This window comes from Psittacula echo (assembly GCF_963264785.1).
Source record: "Psittacula echo genome assembly, chromosome: 2".
NCBI classification, from domain to species: Eukaryota; Metazoa; Chordata; class Aves; order Psittaciformes; family Psittacidae; genus Psittacula; species Psittacula echo.
This window is the reverse complement of record NC_137737.1, coordinates 92,187,198-92,203,681: the sequence shown is the minus strand read 5'-3', so window position 1 is coordinate 92,203,681 and position 16,484 is coordinate 92,187,198. Positions and strand designations below refer to the sequence as shown.

The 16,484-nt window shown below is 36.7% G+C and overlaps 1 protein-coding gene across 3 annotated transcripts in view; it reads left to right on the top strand.

Moving 5' to 3' along the window:
- The window catches only part of PTPN3 (protein tyrosine phosphatase non-receptor type 3), a gene marked incomplete at its 3' end in the record, with an annotated part of 150,928 nt that overhangs the window by 98,843 nt on the left and 35,601 nt on the right, over positions 1–16,484 (top strand). For all 3 annotated transcript variants that reach the window (XM_080610824.1, XM_080610823.1, XM_080610825.1), the window contains 4 exons: positions 3,341–3,404; positions 8,331–8,503; positions 10,880–11,014; positions 12,509–12,685. In XM_080610824.1, the coding sequence (XP_080466950.1) occupies positions 3,341–3,404; positions 8,331–8,503; positions 10,880–11,014; positions 12,509–12,685 (549 nt within the window). The remainder of the gene's footprint in view (positions 1–3,340; positions 3,405–8,330; positions 8,504–10,879; positions 11,015–12,508; positions 12,686–16,484) is intronic.

The window sequence follows — 16,484 nt, the reverse complement described above, 5'->3', positions numbered from 1 at the left end:
ATCAAACAAGGCTATGTAATGTAAACAAGGCTATAGAACATTAACAAGTTTTGGAGTTTCAGAGGAGAGACCTTTGCATTATTCTGTGATACTGAAAACATTAGAATGCGTCATAATGCTTCTTTGTACAGTTTATTTTTTGGAGCAATGTGTACAAGAAGTTTAACACAAATGACATTAGAAAGTTAAGCTATATTAGTTAAGCTATAATTATTTATAGTACTTATGGGCTTTATTAGTTATCCTAAGAATGATAACATAAATTAGAAATTATATGGAGGCTGGGCATTTCCTTGAGTCAGAAAGAATTTTTTCCACTTTTTCTTATTTAAAATAAGTTGTGAATTTGTTTTGCATACTGTATCAAGTATAGCTTTATCATGTAATGCATGATTTTGTTATGTAATTTGTGGCAGTTTTTCTGTAGAATGGTTTCAGTAAGATGGTTTAGTGTTCTTAATCATGACAGAAAAGTGCATTCTAATGGGTTGAACATGCTTTTTGCCCCTTGATTATATAAAAAGGTCCTTTCTAGCAATATTCCTTAAATAATCAGGTCATTCCATTCTTTCATTTATGAACCCAATCATATAGGTATTTCCTAGGGGAAAACAATAAAATTGGTTTCAATTTAAATTTTAGTGGAAAAGGTACTGCACAGTCTCTGGATTTTTCTTTTATTTCTTTGCGGTGAGTTGTTTTTCAACTCACTTGGATGTTCTGTAGCCATCCCCATCTGTCAATAATGCCTTCATACAGCACAGCAACATGTTGTATTTTTCCATTTCTAATGCACACTAAAGCATAAAATACTTTTACCTTTCATCTTTGTGACCTGAGCTCTGCCCTTTCATTTGTCAATCTCTCAGCTTCTCTAAACAGCTGCAGGTTTTAAAAAACTGCCAGCTGGAGGCACATTTTCTGTCTTTGGCAACTCTTGTTCTGCCAATTTGGTGACCTCGGGTATGAGCAGGTAATAGTTATTCCCGAACTCCAGAGGAATGGCATTTTAAAATCCAGGATGATATGATTTATTCTTGTGAAGGAAGAGGGACCTTTATAGCACATAAGATAGGAGGAATCCATAGCTTCCTGTGCTTTTACTCTTGGAGAACACAGAGGAATAAAATACAGAAGCTAAATCAACATTCACAAAAAATATTCTCATTTACAAAAAGAAATTCAGGCAATATAACCCACAGATTTTTCATCTTAGGCAGCAATATTTTCAGCTGACAGCTAGCGCAATTGTTCCAAGTTTTCATACTCTCTCTCTAAAAATATCTTCTCAACGTGAGAGGAGCAAAACCTCACTACACAGGGGATAACTTTTTGCTATTTTATTCTTGAACGAATTAGTGTTATTTCTTTAGGTAGGAGTGGTGTCCGTTCCCTGCCCACCCCAGTCTCCCTCACTCAAACAAGCAAACAAGGAAAGTCACCAGAGCAGACTACATTGTGCTGCATTTCAGTATAAACTTTCAATTTCTTTTTAGACCTCAGAGCAGGATATATTTCTGTAGTGTCTGGAGTTTTAATGTGTCATGAGCTGAAGGTGTGGAGGTAAGGAGATTCCTTACAGAACAGTATATGCCTGAAAATACAAAAAGACCCTATTCAGATAATTGAAATAGTATTTAGGCTTTTTATGTAACACCACTTGTACTAAGTAGTTTTTCCTATGGGCTGAGCAAGCTTCATCATAAACGTGGTGGAACTCAAGGTGGCAGCAGACACCATCAAAGCACTCTTCCCAAAACTTTTAAGTACTCTGCAGCATTAGTGCGTGACAACAATACAACTATGCCATATGGTAATAGTCAAAGGGGACCCAAAAGTTTTCAGGAACAGAGGCAGTGAGAGAGTACTGCCTTGGCAAAAGGCTGATTTTCAATCAAAGCAACCTACATAAAGAGCTGACTGATCAGTCAGAGGCAATCCAAGTCAAGACAGGTTTAAAAAATAACTCTGGATTTAATGTAGTATTCTATATGCTCTGTAAAGTTATTCTTGGGGTTGCTTGACTGTTTTGTGATAATTTCCAAATTCGTTTTGCAGTAAAATATTATATTTATGGCAAAACCCATACAAGCACTCTACATAGGCAGCAATTGAGGTTATGCATTAAATGCTATTCAATGTGTGCAGTTTCTTTGCTTTGAAAACTTCAGAGAAACTGCTAGAGGAATAGTGGGTAGTGGGGAATGAACAATATGACATTGTCCCACATGATGACAGCAATGCAGAAACTGCAGTAAGAACTAAGGTGACCTTCAAGATGGTTCACACCTGATGAGGACTAAGATGCTGTGAAATGTTATCAGTTGACAAGAATATTATGAAACTTCTAGCAGCAACCTTCCAAAATCTTTTCATGGGGTGGTTTTTTTTTTTTCAGGTGAATATTGCTTGGTCAGACCTTAAATAGCTTTCCCAAGGCATCCATATGATTCCAGCTGATCACAGATTATATTATTTTTTTTCCAAAATATGTAGATTTACAGTTATTGAAGTAGAAATATTGCAGAGAAAATTTAGGTATTTTAGGCCAATCTTGTTTTGCTGTAGGAAGGTGCGTGGGTTCCTAGCAGTTTGTTTAATTTAGCAAAACTGATAAGCATTTAACTAAATTGAAAATTGCTTGAGCACCAATTCCAATTGTAATCCTTGCCTTAGGAATTCTTTATTCATATTTTATATATATATATATATGTGTGAGGTGTTTAGTTCTGTATAAAATTATCACATAAGTTATGTAGGAATGTTAACACATTAAGTGGAAAGTGTATTAACATTCATTCTTAGAGTTTTTGTACTTCTACAATTATGATTTTAACTACAGTGTTTGTTTAGTTCTTACTATAAGTGCATGGTATTTTTCACATTTTGAAGCCAATTCTGTGAAGTATCTGGGAAACATCAGATATTGTATGACCAGCCTTGTCATGTCATTAGGTTCTTAAATTTTGTTCCTTTAGTCACAGTTGTCATATGATTCTTAAGTTATAGAAACTTGACACGCTTAAAATTTGTGCAGCTTGGTAAAGGATGTCATCAAGTTTTTGATGCAAGAATAGATTTGGTGGGAGAGAATTGCTAGTGAACTATTTAAGGAGTAAATGAGGAAGAATCTTAATTTTAAAAAGGCTTTTCCTTCTTAGCTAGAACTTTTCCTTGATTTTCTTGACACCTATTTGCTAATCAACACAGGAGATGACTGCTGATTATTCACTGAATATTTAATAGGTATAATCTTTTAGGTTTGCTGAATGTGGTATTATTTTTCATTGTTTTATCCCTCTTACTGTTTAGTATTTCACACTCTGTTTCTTTCTTTTAGGGTAAATATATTAAAAATTTCCTTTAAAAGGAAAAAGTTTTTTATACAACAACGACAAAAACATGTAAGTAGTCCATTTTCTTTTGCTCAAGTGGTCATTCTCAATTTTTTTTTCCTTAAATGTAAAGACAATAAAATGTGGATGAGAAGGCTTTGTTGTGGTAACCTTCCTTTGAAATTCTGTTTTGTTAACTTGTCCTTACTATTCTGGTGTTCTTGTCATCTCTCTGTTTCCCATTTTTGTGTCATTTCCAATACTGAATCCTTCCACATTCAGTCTGTTGGGACTGTATCTTTGCTATGCAGGTTTCTTCTCCCTTGAGGACTTGGGGTAAATGCAAATCTTCATCCTTTCTCCAGTATTTAGTAACCTGGCATGCTTCTCTTTTCTTGCCAGTATCTGCTGCTCTTTTCTTTGATGCTCTCCCTGCCCTGTAGAGCTCCTTAATGCAGTGAATCTACTAAACAGCTTAAGAGGACTTTGTGAGGTCCCTTCTGATTGTGGGTCTCAGTTTTGGGAGAAAAGATGATTCCTGAAGAAAGGTAGTTATGTAGCCAAAAGATATAAGGTTGGAAATGGGGATAGTACTCCTCCTGCTGCATTTTTAGTGTGAGGTGTCCCTGCCCATGGCGGGGGGGCTGGAACTAGATGATCTTAAGGTCCTTTCCAACCCTAACTATTCTATGAGTCTATATAACATGGAGGCAAAATACATGAAGATAGCTGATAAAGCTGATGTAAAAGTTTTCTGCTTTAACAGACATCTTCATAATGTTGTGTGCTTTTTGCAGAACAGATGTAATATTAGTCTTTATAATGGGGGGAAAAAAAAAATCTTGATTACAGTACTGTGCTGCCACAATATGAACAGATAAATTTAGGTGTCTTTTTACAATGAGAAAAGAATGTTTAATGTTCTGGTCATGCAGAAATTAGTGACCAGCAGATATATATATATTTCCATTTAGTTGAGGATAGAACTTGAATAGATAGTAAAAGGTAAATGTTAAAAGAAATCTAAACTTTATGAAGGATCTTTCCAGTAGTAAATGAGCTCTTTAAACTGATAAGAGTTGTGTTACAAGAAGACTTCTTGACCCACATTGATTAGAAGGTCTGCTGAACACAGATTGCTATAGATGCTTAGATGCTTTTTTCCTATCCAAAAGGAGAATGTTTTCATCTCCAACCACCCTGCCCAAGTTTTCTGGGTATCTTCCAGATTTGAGGGGTATGCATGTATGAACTCATGCTTACTTTTCAGGGCTCATGTGTAAATGAAGTTACTATCTAGAGATACTGTTACCGTATGAATGCTTACACAGATAGCATGCACAAATGACACTATTTTCTCTTTTGAGAGAGCATGTTCTAACCCACCGTAGAGGGATCTTAAGTTTTATGGAAGCTGTATGCTTCTAAATATACTGTTTCTATGCAAACTTATCTCAGTCTGTATGTATTTCACTGTATGAAGAAGCGAGTGGTTGGCAAACTATTCTATTAGCTTGTGAGTGTACTTGTATTTGAATTACGCTCAGTGTAATTGTATTACACTTGCAGGTATTACCCTTTGGATTTGAGAATTAAAATTCACTGATAAGTAGTCATTTTAAATTCTAAATATCTTCAAATATACAAATATGGGCAAGCTTATGGACAGCAATTTCCAAATCTGTCTGTGAGAATAAATGTAGGAACAGAACCCTCTCTGAGAGGATTAGTAACAGTGAATAGTAAAATGAATGTACTTACAGGTTTTGGTGTTTTTTTGGAATATCAAAGAATTCAGTGGCAATATATAAGAGTCTTTGGACTTAAAATCGTATAAAATGTGTGTTTGTTGCATAAAGACTTGACTGCTGTCAAAAATGGAATTTCTGTTTCTGGAGACCTTTGAAGAGGACAGTATTCTTAAAGTTTGCTCAATTAAGTGTTTGATAAATGGTGACAGTTCAAGGCCCTTTATTCTTTTAACTAATCTCCTTTTAAGTGATCATAGCTCTTTATTTCATAACCCTCTGAGATTACAGTAATGCACACTGTATCATGCTTAAAGATCTACAGAACTGTAGGAAAAATGGGGCCAGCAACATGACCTTTTTACTCTTTCTCAATAGATATGAAAAAGAAGACCAGGTGTGCTGTTAAATCTCTAGATATATCCATCCTTGACACTTACCCTCCTTTGCTTGAAATTTAGGGCAGGTAGCCTGCAGTACTTCAGTGGTATTGCTGGGATAAGCTTTCTCTTGCAGTGCAGTAGGAGTGAGTGGGCAGCTGAATCACTAAGTTTTCTCCAGAATGGTAGGTCACTTGGGGTTTGCGAGGGCAGATGACTGAGGTGGTGTGGGTCTTTGGATTGATCAGATTTTTACTTGGAAGTACAGGAAGAAATAGGTAAATGAGGGTGAAAATAAGGGAGATGAAAGAATGTGGAGAAAGAGCAGGTACTGCATATTCATCGGAAAGATTTTATTAAAGTTCGTGAAAATGCTGTAACATTTCTGTTTTGCGTGTCATGTAGATTTCTTTACAGAATCTACAGAAAGTTCTCAGAGGCTATGAGTTTGCAGTCATCTGAAATGTGCCATGTTTATTTTCCTTATTTCTCTTACTCCTTTTTCTTATGGCCCTGTTCTGAAGAGTCAGCTTACCTTACTTCATTTTCTCCCTGCTCCTCACCTTCTCTTTTACCCTCTCACTACTTCAGTCTGTTGATCAGCTACTTGATAGGAGTACACAATATTTCTGTATCCACTAAAGAGCTACATAAGGACTGGGGAGCAAGACTGATGAATCAGTGAATGTCTGATGCTATAAGAGCTCATGACATGTAGACTTAATGAAGGGTGCAAGATTTAAAGTAGGAATAGAAACTATGCGGGTTTAAAGGCAACATTTTAAAGCTTCCAGAAATGAAACAGGGAAAATATTCCTGAAAGTTTGCATCAGGTAAATGCTTTGCAGTGCCTGTGTAAAATCAAGAGGCAAATCCTTTTTATCTTTCTCTTAAGATTCTCACTGGTTTTCTAAAATAGTGACTTCAATCACAGATTCTCTGAACTAGTCTTAAAGTGATTTGCAGAATGTGGCATTGTTCTCTGATACAGGGCATTTGTAAAATGTTGCCTAGAAATAAAAAGAATACAGGAAAAACAGATTGAATATTCCAGCCAAAATGTTCTGTAGTTACTTCCCAGCATTATTGTTGCTGTGGAAAAAAAAAAGGCAAAAGGACAATAGCAACTAGAAATCAAGGTGTTATCCAGATGGGACCTCTATTTCTTGCTGGACTGGACGAGAAGGCTGTATTAGATCTTTCAGTCCTTTAATAAAATGTCTTTGCAACCTAAATACTGACTTTCTCTGAAGTATGAGCTGGAAAGAGCTTTACCGGGTTGGTTGCCTGCCTAATTATATGCCAAGATGTCAAAATTCAGTCATAATTCAGAGCAGCTGGAAAAAGATGAGCAATGAAATTGAAAACTTGCTGCTTTTTCACTAAAGTGCTGAGCTCTATCAGCAATTAATTCAGGTCTCACATTATCTTCCTTTCTCCTCTTTGCTTTACTCTTCATTCCACTTCCTTTGCATCTATAACTGTATTAACTAACCAAAGCTTATCTTGTACAAAACTCTCTTGGCATCTGAAATAGCTCCACAAGCGCTATGGTTGGTGAGGGCTTGTCGTGGTTTAAGCCCAGGCCGTAAATCAGAACCACGCAGTCCACTTCCCCCCCACCTTTCTTCCCTCCGCTTCTGGAGGGACAGGGAGGAGAATCAAAAGAATGCAACTCCCAAGGGTTGAGATAAGAACAGTTTAATAACTAAGGTATAACACAAATCACTACTGCTACCACTAATAGTAATAATGATAAAGGAAATAACAAGGGAAGAGAATACAACCGCTCACCAACCGGTACCTCGCCCCCACCCCGTAGTGATCCAGCCCTTCTGGGCACTCTCCGTTCTACATCCTGGGCATGACGTGCTGTGGTATGGAATACCTCTTTGACTAGTTTGGGTCAGGTGTCCTGTCCCTGCTTCCTCCTGGCTTCTCCTCCTCCCTGGCAGAGCATGAGACTCACAAAGTCCTTGGTCAGTCTAAACATCGCTGTTATCAGCTCTGTTCCCAGGCTGAAAGTCAAAAACACAGTGCTGCAACAGCTACTAAGAAGGAGAAAAACTGACTGCTACTGCTGAACCCAGGACAGGGCTTTATGGGTGTCACAATTGTGTTACAACAGTGTTTCACTGGCACTTTGGCACTGAAGTTACAAGTAAGAATTTGCACCAAGACACACAAGCTTTGTATTATGCTTCCTTTTAATCTCCTCATTGTGGCCTCATGTTATCGTCCAGGACATAGGATTGGATTTGAACAGCAGTAGCAGCAGCTCTTTCTTTCACCCAAGATGGATCACTGTTAACATCCTTAGTATCTTCTTTGAGATTGTCAAGCGGATGTTTTTTGCAGATTGTGGCTCTTGAAAGAACATTATTGAAGTCTTATGTGAAGAGTTTGAATTCAGCGATTGGGATTGTTGGGTTTTTTTCCTTTTCTATATTACACCCTTAATGTAATGTTAAAAAGAGGGATTTTTTTTGTCATAGGAGCTCAAGATATGACTGGAAACCTGGAACTCTATTTAGCTGATTAATATTACACTCGTGCATACAAAATTTTTGCCATTCTAGACTTAAATATTTCGTTAACACTGTAAGGGTTAGAAACTGAAAAACTTAATAGTTTTTCAATATTGCTTAAATTTGTAGAGTGTCCATTTTTCAATTTAGAATTTCATATAATCACAGGGCTGTTTTGACTATCTCCTGCTCAAAATCTACTATATGCTAATTTTTTGTTTCCCTAGATGCATTTTTCCTGTTTAAGAGAAAAGTAATTTTATTGCTGTTTTGTGAGCTCATTCTACTGTGTTTGATCTGCTTGTATATATTGAGACACGGTATTTCTTACTCTTACAGAATGAATCCAGAGAGCATATTGTTGCCTTCAACATGTTAAATTACAGAGCATGCAAAAATCTTTGGAAATCTTGTGTAGAGCATCACACATTTTTTCAGGCAAAGAAGTCACTACCTCATGAAAGAAAGATACTGTCAAATTATTGGACCCTAGGTTCTAGAAATCCAACAAAGTAAGTATTGTGTGAAAGCATGTATTGCTTTGTAGTGTGAACAAGAGGATTTGTATCAGTGATAGCTCAAGTTGGAGTGACAGAGTTCAGTTATGCCTGTAGCTGTATCCCAGTCTGTATGCAAGCTATGTCTTCAATAATTCTTTTCATCCAAATTCTGTCCGCATTGAAGGAGGTTACATTCAGGTTTCACCACCTTAAGTGTCACAATTTTTTAATCAGGAATTTCTGGCTTTCTTTTACTACATTCTTTTACACTCATGTGAGGCACATATCCTAGTGTTTATTGCATCAGATGGTTGAACTCTTGGAACCCTTTAGTACAGTTTCTTATTTACACATCTCTGTACCCTTTTAGGTTCTCTCAGCTTAAGGTCGTAGTGGCATTCTATTTAAATTAGGCTCTGAGTTGCATAAATCACTCTTAAACCTTATTCTAAAGGCAGGCTGAATCATATGTCCCAGATTCTGAGAGGTAAGTTCATTCAGCATTTCTGGACTGAATGCTGAATAACCTCTTCTAGGTGCATTCTTATTCCTTGCTGAAAAGATAAAAAACATACTTATTCTTTTCCTACAAAGGATAACCTTGATAATAGGTGAGAGCAAGGAACTGTCACCGCAAAATGTTACAGCCCATTCTAGAAAGGCACTGGCAGCCTTTCAGTATATTTGCTGTGAAGTATGCTTGTATTTGACATTTGCAGCTATTTGAAGTTCAGGATTGTTATGTTCTGTACCATAACTGAAATGTCCAAAGAATATATTGTTAAAGTGATTCTGTGGACAGAGTTAGGGGTTTGGATTTAGGGGTTGGAACTCTAGCTTCCATCACACAAGTTACGTTGAACCTCAAAAGTCACCTGCATTGGAAAAGGCATGAACAGGCCTTTGTAAGAAAAGGCAAGCTGATTAATGCAAGATATATGGAATTCTTCAACATGCATTTTTTGTAATAAGTCTTTCTTTTCTACTCTCCCTCTCTGCTTCACCCATATAAGGCTTCTTTAAAAGAACTGTTTGTTTTTGTAGAATACCAGAGAAGTTTGATGACTTATCACTGGCATACAGAAGACTTACAGAAATAAAATGGGTAATACAGGCAAAAGCTTCTCATGAGTTCATGGACTGTGTGTTAACTAAGATTGAAAATACACATGGGTAACTGATTTTGATATGTTGACATTTCATATTAAGTTTTCCCTCTCTGTTTTTGAAACTGGGAGAAGCTTTAAAAGTACACGTTTAGAAGATGAAGGAATTAATTTGCTTTATAAACATGAACACGATATGTAAAATACTTCAGAGTATGTAAAAAAAGGTTTGGGTTGGTTGTTATCTTGTTTAAATGAAAAGCAGCACAATGTGAGGCATACTTAAGGTTTGATATTTGCATGAGTAATATTCACAGCATAAACCTTTTTTTTAATGCAATGTAAACTTGAGACATTTCAACTCTATAGTGAAGTCCTTGCACATTGTGCTATCCCAGCTGCCCATTGTGTACTGCACAGGACTTAGTAAACCAAAGGTGGTTTCTCTGTAATTCAGAAATCGCTTCTTTTACATGAGAAATCTTAGGCCTGTAAACTTGAGGATGGGGAGCTTATTTCTCTGCCTGTCTTGTGGAATGCTGTGTAAAAAGATGTATAAAAGTTAGTTTATCTCAATTTTAATAATAGGTTAAATTTTTCTTTATGCTGTATAATTCCACTAGTAAGATACTTGTATTGCTTTCCTAGCTGAGGTTCATGTTCTGATGCAGCCCTTATCTTGTCAGGTGCTTGTCACAAGAAGTAGTCCACACTTGGAGATCCAATTTTCATGTCAGATCTTTCTCTTACGTTTTATTGCTGTGAGGAACACATCATTCAAATTTGGCTTCCTTCTGGAAACAGTGTGGTCTGGTGTAGCTCTTGGTGATACAGCAGGTAGACGATTAAAGTAGTCCCATGTTCAGTGAATTAGTAAATTGTTACGCCTTTATGTGTTTTAACGGTAACATGTAGAATCTTTTGCCTGTACTTGAACCATGTTTTCTTAGGCACTCAATTCAGTGCCAATAAGACATACCAAATTTCCTGTTTTCCACTCCATCTTCTTAAATACAATTGAGTTAAAAATAACTCTCAGAAAAAGTCATTTTTGCACAGGCCTGTGATTAGCATTGTAGCAGGGATCAACAAATAGTTTTATTGCCACAAGTGAAGGATAGCAAATGGCTCTGTGAGAATGCAAATGCATAAATAAAGAGGGGTAAGCATAGGGGACTCTTTAAAATACATTAATTATAAAATTGACTTTCAGAAGCATATTGTATTTCATTTAATTTTTCTGCACAAAGTAATTAATGCAAAGTTTTTTATTTCTTTTCAGGTCTGTAAACAGCCAGTACTGCAGAAAAGTTATAGGTGGGATGGTTTGGAACCCATCTATGAGACGATCTTTATCTGTTGAGCATCTAGAGACCAAAAGCCTTCCTTCTCGATCACCTCCTGTTACCCCTAATTGGTAAATCCAGTTTCGGCTTTTCCCACACCTTCCAGCCTCCTACCTTTTCTTATTGTATGTGCTCCAGCAGAATAAGTATGTCATGTGTACATATACTTTCAAACATAGTTATTCTGAGAATACATATGACAACAGGAGAAGAGTGAGTGTCTGTTATCTCAACTTTAGCAAGGCTTTTGATAATGTCTGCCAAAATATTATAGCCAAGTTAAGATACTGTGTTCTAGAAGGGTGGACAGCAAGATAGTTTAAAAAAATATAAATTAAAAAAAAAAGTATGACTGGACTCAGAGAGGAGTTGTTTTAATGGGTCATACTCTGCCTGGAGGCCAATAACAAGTGGAGTACTGCAGAGGTCTGTCCTGGGACCTGTCCTGCTTAAAATCTCTATGACCTGGAGGAGGCAATGGAGTGCTTGCTCATTAAGTTTGCAGACACCAACCTGGAGGGATAAGTCAATATGCCTGGGGGCAGGACTGCTATCCAGTGGGACCTTGGAAGTCTGGAGAAATGGGCCAGTAGGAACTACACGAAATTCAGTGAAGGCAAAAACAATGGCCTGGAAAAGAAGAACCCAGTGCAACCCTATTGTCTGCAATGCAGCCCTCTGGAAAAGGACTTGGTAATCTTAGGTAGCAAGCTGTACATGAGCTATGTTAATACCTGGTGGTATTAACAAAAGCATAGATGGTAGATCAAGGGAAGTGGTTATCCCCCTTTTGCTCAGCATTCATTAGACCTTATTAGAAGGCTGCAGCCACTTTTGTGTCTGCTGGTACAAAATGGGCACTGACAAACTGGAGCAAACTCAGCAAAAGCCACCTGCCACCAAGGTAGTCAGGAGCACTTACCCTACGAGGAGAGGCTGAGACAACTGCACCTTTTCAGCCTGGAGAAGCAAAGTTTTCTCAAATGCCTAATAACAGCCTGGCAATACTTAGGAGGAGGCTATCTGGAGGATGAGGCCAGGTTCTTCAGTGTTGCGTGGTAGGAAGATGAGGTAACACGTATATATGTTGAAATGAGAGATTCTGGATGTAATGCAAAGCTACTTCAACACAAGGAGAGCTGAGCAGTGATTGCTAAGAGAAGCTGTGCTCTCTCCGTCCTTCCAAGTTTTTTGATATCTGACTGGATAAAGCTTTAAGCAGCCTGCTCTGACCTCAGTTGACCCTGCTTTGAGCACAAAGTTGGACTAAATGACCTCTGTGTCTTCCTTTGAACCTGAATTATCCTACAGTTAGAACTAACAATACAAGTAGCATTTTAGAGGGGGGGGTGGAATCTAATCAGGTCTGTGTACTCAACCTAGCAATGTGTGATTGCCTAGTATACCATACTAAATGTTTAAACATTGATTATTTAAAGTGAGACCTATAGGCCTGTCATGAAGATTTCAGAACATAGATTTCAATAGCATAGAAATTTCACTTGGATAAAGTCTTAGGAATTGCTGTGATCTTCCAACTTGTGTTTGTGTTCCTTATTTCTAAGGCGGAGTCCTAGACTACGTCATGAAATTCGTAAACCACGACACTCATCTGTAGATAACCTTACAAACGAGATTAGTTATATTACTGAAACAGAGGATGTTTTTTATACGTATAAGGGCTCTCCAACCTCAAAGGACAGTGATTCGGAGTTCTCTCAAAACCGTAGTCCACAGAGGAGGTAAGGACATCTGCAAATAATTCATTGTCTATTTTTACATTTTATAAAAACACCAAACAAAACCCCAAATGGCTTTCATATAAAACAATCATCATTGGTTATAGCATTAAAATGAGTTCAAACAGTTTTGGTTTTGCATAAGCTTTATTTTGACAACTTGCGAAACTGCAAATGCTGTGACACAAAAACCAGTTCTCAGTCGTTGAGTTCTCAGTAAAGTTAGAGAATCTGTTAAGGCATGCCTGTGCCTATCTGTAATATCCTGTTTCCTAGTAGCTTCTTCAACTCTCTCCTACCTGTTATAAATTTTTACTTTTTTTTTTTTTTTTCTTTTTTGGGGAAGGGAGGGAGGAAGACTTCAGCTCAGCATTGTCAGTTGAAAGAGGTACTGTATTTGAGCGAAGACAAGAACATAATGATGCTAGCGGTCATCCATCTTTTTCTCTCTCAGAGGAACTGTAGGTTGCTGGTCTAATGGCAGTGTCTGTCTTTTGCCTAGAAGCATTTTTGCTGTATTCCTTGAGGACCAAGTTTGTTCTCCCCTACAGCACTCTGACAACTTCTACCTTCGCTTCCAGGGCTTAAAGCACCTATCTTTGTGCACTGATTAATTGTTTGCTCGTATATTACGTCACACTCTTATTGTACAGAGGCAACTTAATGAGCAACTTAAGATTAACACAATATTAACTTCAGAATTAATGTAGAAAGTCATTGATTATTCAGTCTCAAAGAAAAAAACAAAACCCAAACCAGAGCCACTTTAAAACTCTCAGCTGGGAAAATGCTATGTATTAAAATGCAGGTTCATGGGTAATGTTGCAAAAGGAATATGGTTTCCAGTGATCCGTAGTAACTTTAAGGCAAGATGTATTTTGAGAAGCAATGTATTAATGGAAGCTGATAGGACTCGTCTATCTCTGTGATAGTATGCAGCTGTTAACTGTAGCTTTAAATAATGGATTTAAACTGTTTTCTTCAAATTTTAATACAATAATATTGTTCTACGTTACAGCAGAGAGGTTTCTATAAAAGAAGGGAAAAATTATCATGTGTGCATATTTGGAGTATGTTACTGTGGTGTTTTAAAGTGTTGTTCTATTTTTCTAACTGGAAATCAGATGAGCCTTAGTACTAATAGTATCAGTAATAGCCATGATAATATATAAAACAACGTGTCTAGATGCTGTGAATAGTCATAGATAGGAAGCCATGTCTTTCCTGTGCTTTAACATTTACAGATTATACACTTTTAGTAGTATTTGATGAGTAAAAATAATGTGGCAGACTGTATCAGGATATTAAAAGTATAGAAACTGTAGAAGGAAAACTAAGTTGCCATGTTCTGTTCCGTAACTGGTGGATTGTATCCTGCCACTTAGTATGTTGTTGGGTTTTTTTCATGTATTTTCCTTTTTCTTCCACTTTATTTTTTCACTTTCTTTCCTGTTTCACCTATTCTGTGACTACTGAGAATGGAGTGGGAAAACCTGGTTTTAAGCAGTTTGTTGTACAGTGAAAATAGGATGTTCCAAGTTTGAAAATAGCACACTCATTTGTTTTCTGAGCTTTACATAGCTACTCTGTATCTGAGTAATATCACTCACTGTGGGGAAGATGGCTGTTATTACCTCATATAAATCAAATTTTCTATATGTCTTATCCCCAACACATTCTTGGTTTCTTGAGTCTGTTTATAATATTTAATATTTGATATTTATAATATTTAATACCATGCAGGAAAAATGCTTGCATAAGTCTAATGAATTTAAATTCAAAGTGTGTGTTTTGGAAGGAGAATGTAGCACATGGAATGAATGATCCTTTGTTGTACTGATTGTTAGACCTTTGAGAAGTAAAATGGTTATTAATACTTTCTTTTTTAACAATTGATGTAAAATATACAGTAACCATACAAATAAAGAGTTTCTTCTCTACACTGATATTTTTAGCAGTTCATGCTAGTCCACATCCCAGATTTTTTGCTTTTATATTCTTACAGTACTTCCTAGTTGCGTCACTGCCCTTGCTGAAAGACGTAAAGTAAAATTAAGTATTACGTGTGTAGTAAAGTCTGTCTTTCCCTGATTTTTTTATTGGAAGAGAGAATCTTATCCTTTCAGCTAAATCTGGTTTATAAGAAAAATGTTTAACTTGCCTGTCTTCGGTATTAAATGTGGGTACTTGTTCTGGACTTTTGCCACACTTCAGGAATATTTAGATGTTAACTATAGAACACCTCACAGTGTACTGATAAGTCTTTTAAAGCCCACTTGCTCATTTTTGCCATACTAGTCTTTAGTAGATTTGAATTGACATACTTGATGCTTGTTATGGAAAAAAAAAACAGATTTACAATTTCAGTTTTTCTTTTTTGTTAGAGGTGAGCTAAAGGTAGCTTCTTATAGTCCTGCTAATATATATTGTCTTTAGAGAGCTGTGGCTCTTTTCTACTACTAGCCTGCTGTCTGAGACTATGAAGAAGGTGTAGTTAATGCTAATTATAGCTAATGAATAGCTTTGGTATGAAAAAAATTAGAAGCATTTTTTGAGAGGTACTGGCAGTACAGGTACCTGTATGATGCTGATATTTGATTGCTGAATTTTTATGCCTGAGACCTCAAATCTTAATTATAATCATGCAGCTGCTTCACCTTTGTAAACTAAATATGTTCACATCAGTTTCATTTACTGTATCTGAAGCTCAAGACTGCTGGTTGCAGTTAGCATGGGATATGGCTCTTCTCTACTTTCCAGGCTGCCATCAGCATTTTCGGGGCAGAGGGATAGTATTCATGTGTTTCACTTCAGCCCCTGGGTAATATCTTAGGTCCTTTTTTGTCAAAATGAGAAGTGGTCCAAGATAGACCTACCTTCAAATTGTGGTGATATAGTACTTCTTGAGACAAATATCTAGGTAAAGCTCATATGCCAAGACTTGCTGTGTACCTAATCCTACCTGGCAGGTGTCAGAACTTATAGAAGCCACCACTGCTGGCAGAGTACATACACCTGCATTTATTTCCCTATGCACCTTTTTTTATCTCCTGGCCATACCAAGTGTAATAATCTTCTTAATAATCTTTTTTCTTCCTTGCTCTATTTACTCACTCAAGGAAGTCAATCAAACTATTTCTATAAAACATTACATGATTTAGAAAACAAATTATGTGGAACAGCTCTTAGTTTAAAGAGCGTAAAATATGCCAATTGTTAACATTTCTTCTTCCATTTCTGTAAATATGCTGTACTGTATCAACATGTCAACACCTAGAACTGTTTACTGCTAAATATTTTAAGTGAGCACACTGGAGATGAAGGCCAAGAATATTTTGTATGTATTATATTCTTTCCCTGAAGAACATAGTGATTGTTTTTAAAATGTGCTTTGTGTGAACATTCTACCTTCTAACCGAAATTTATGAGGTAAATCCTACAGGCTGTGACCAGAAAAAGAAAGATAGTAAACAGAGCAAATTATGCACATAGATGAACTACAGAAAGCCAGGGGCAGGCTTGTGAGTCTTGCCTTTCGCGTAGCTGGACTGCTTCTGTGACCTAAATTACTTTAAGTACTTTCACATTCAAGTGCAATTTGAGGCTCAGACATAGTAAAATGAAGCAATTTTTCTCTCTCAGATTAGTGTCTGCAGAAAAGATTGGAGCTGTCTATTACATAGGTATTATAGACAAAAAATTGCTCTAATCCCAAATTAACATATATTAAATAGAGCTTTATTCACTGGGCATGAATAGGTTTGCCTATCTAAGCCAGCTATCTCAAATCACAGCTGCATAC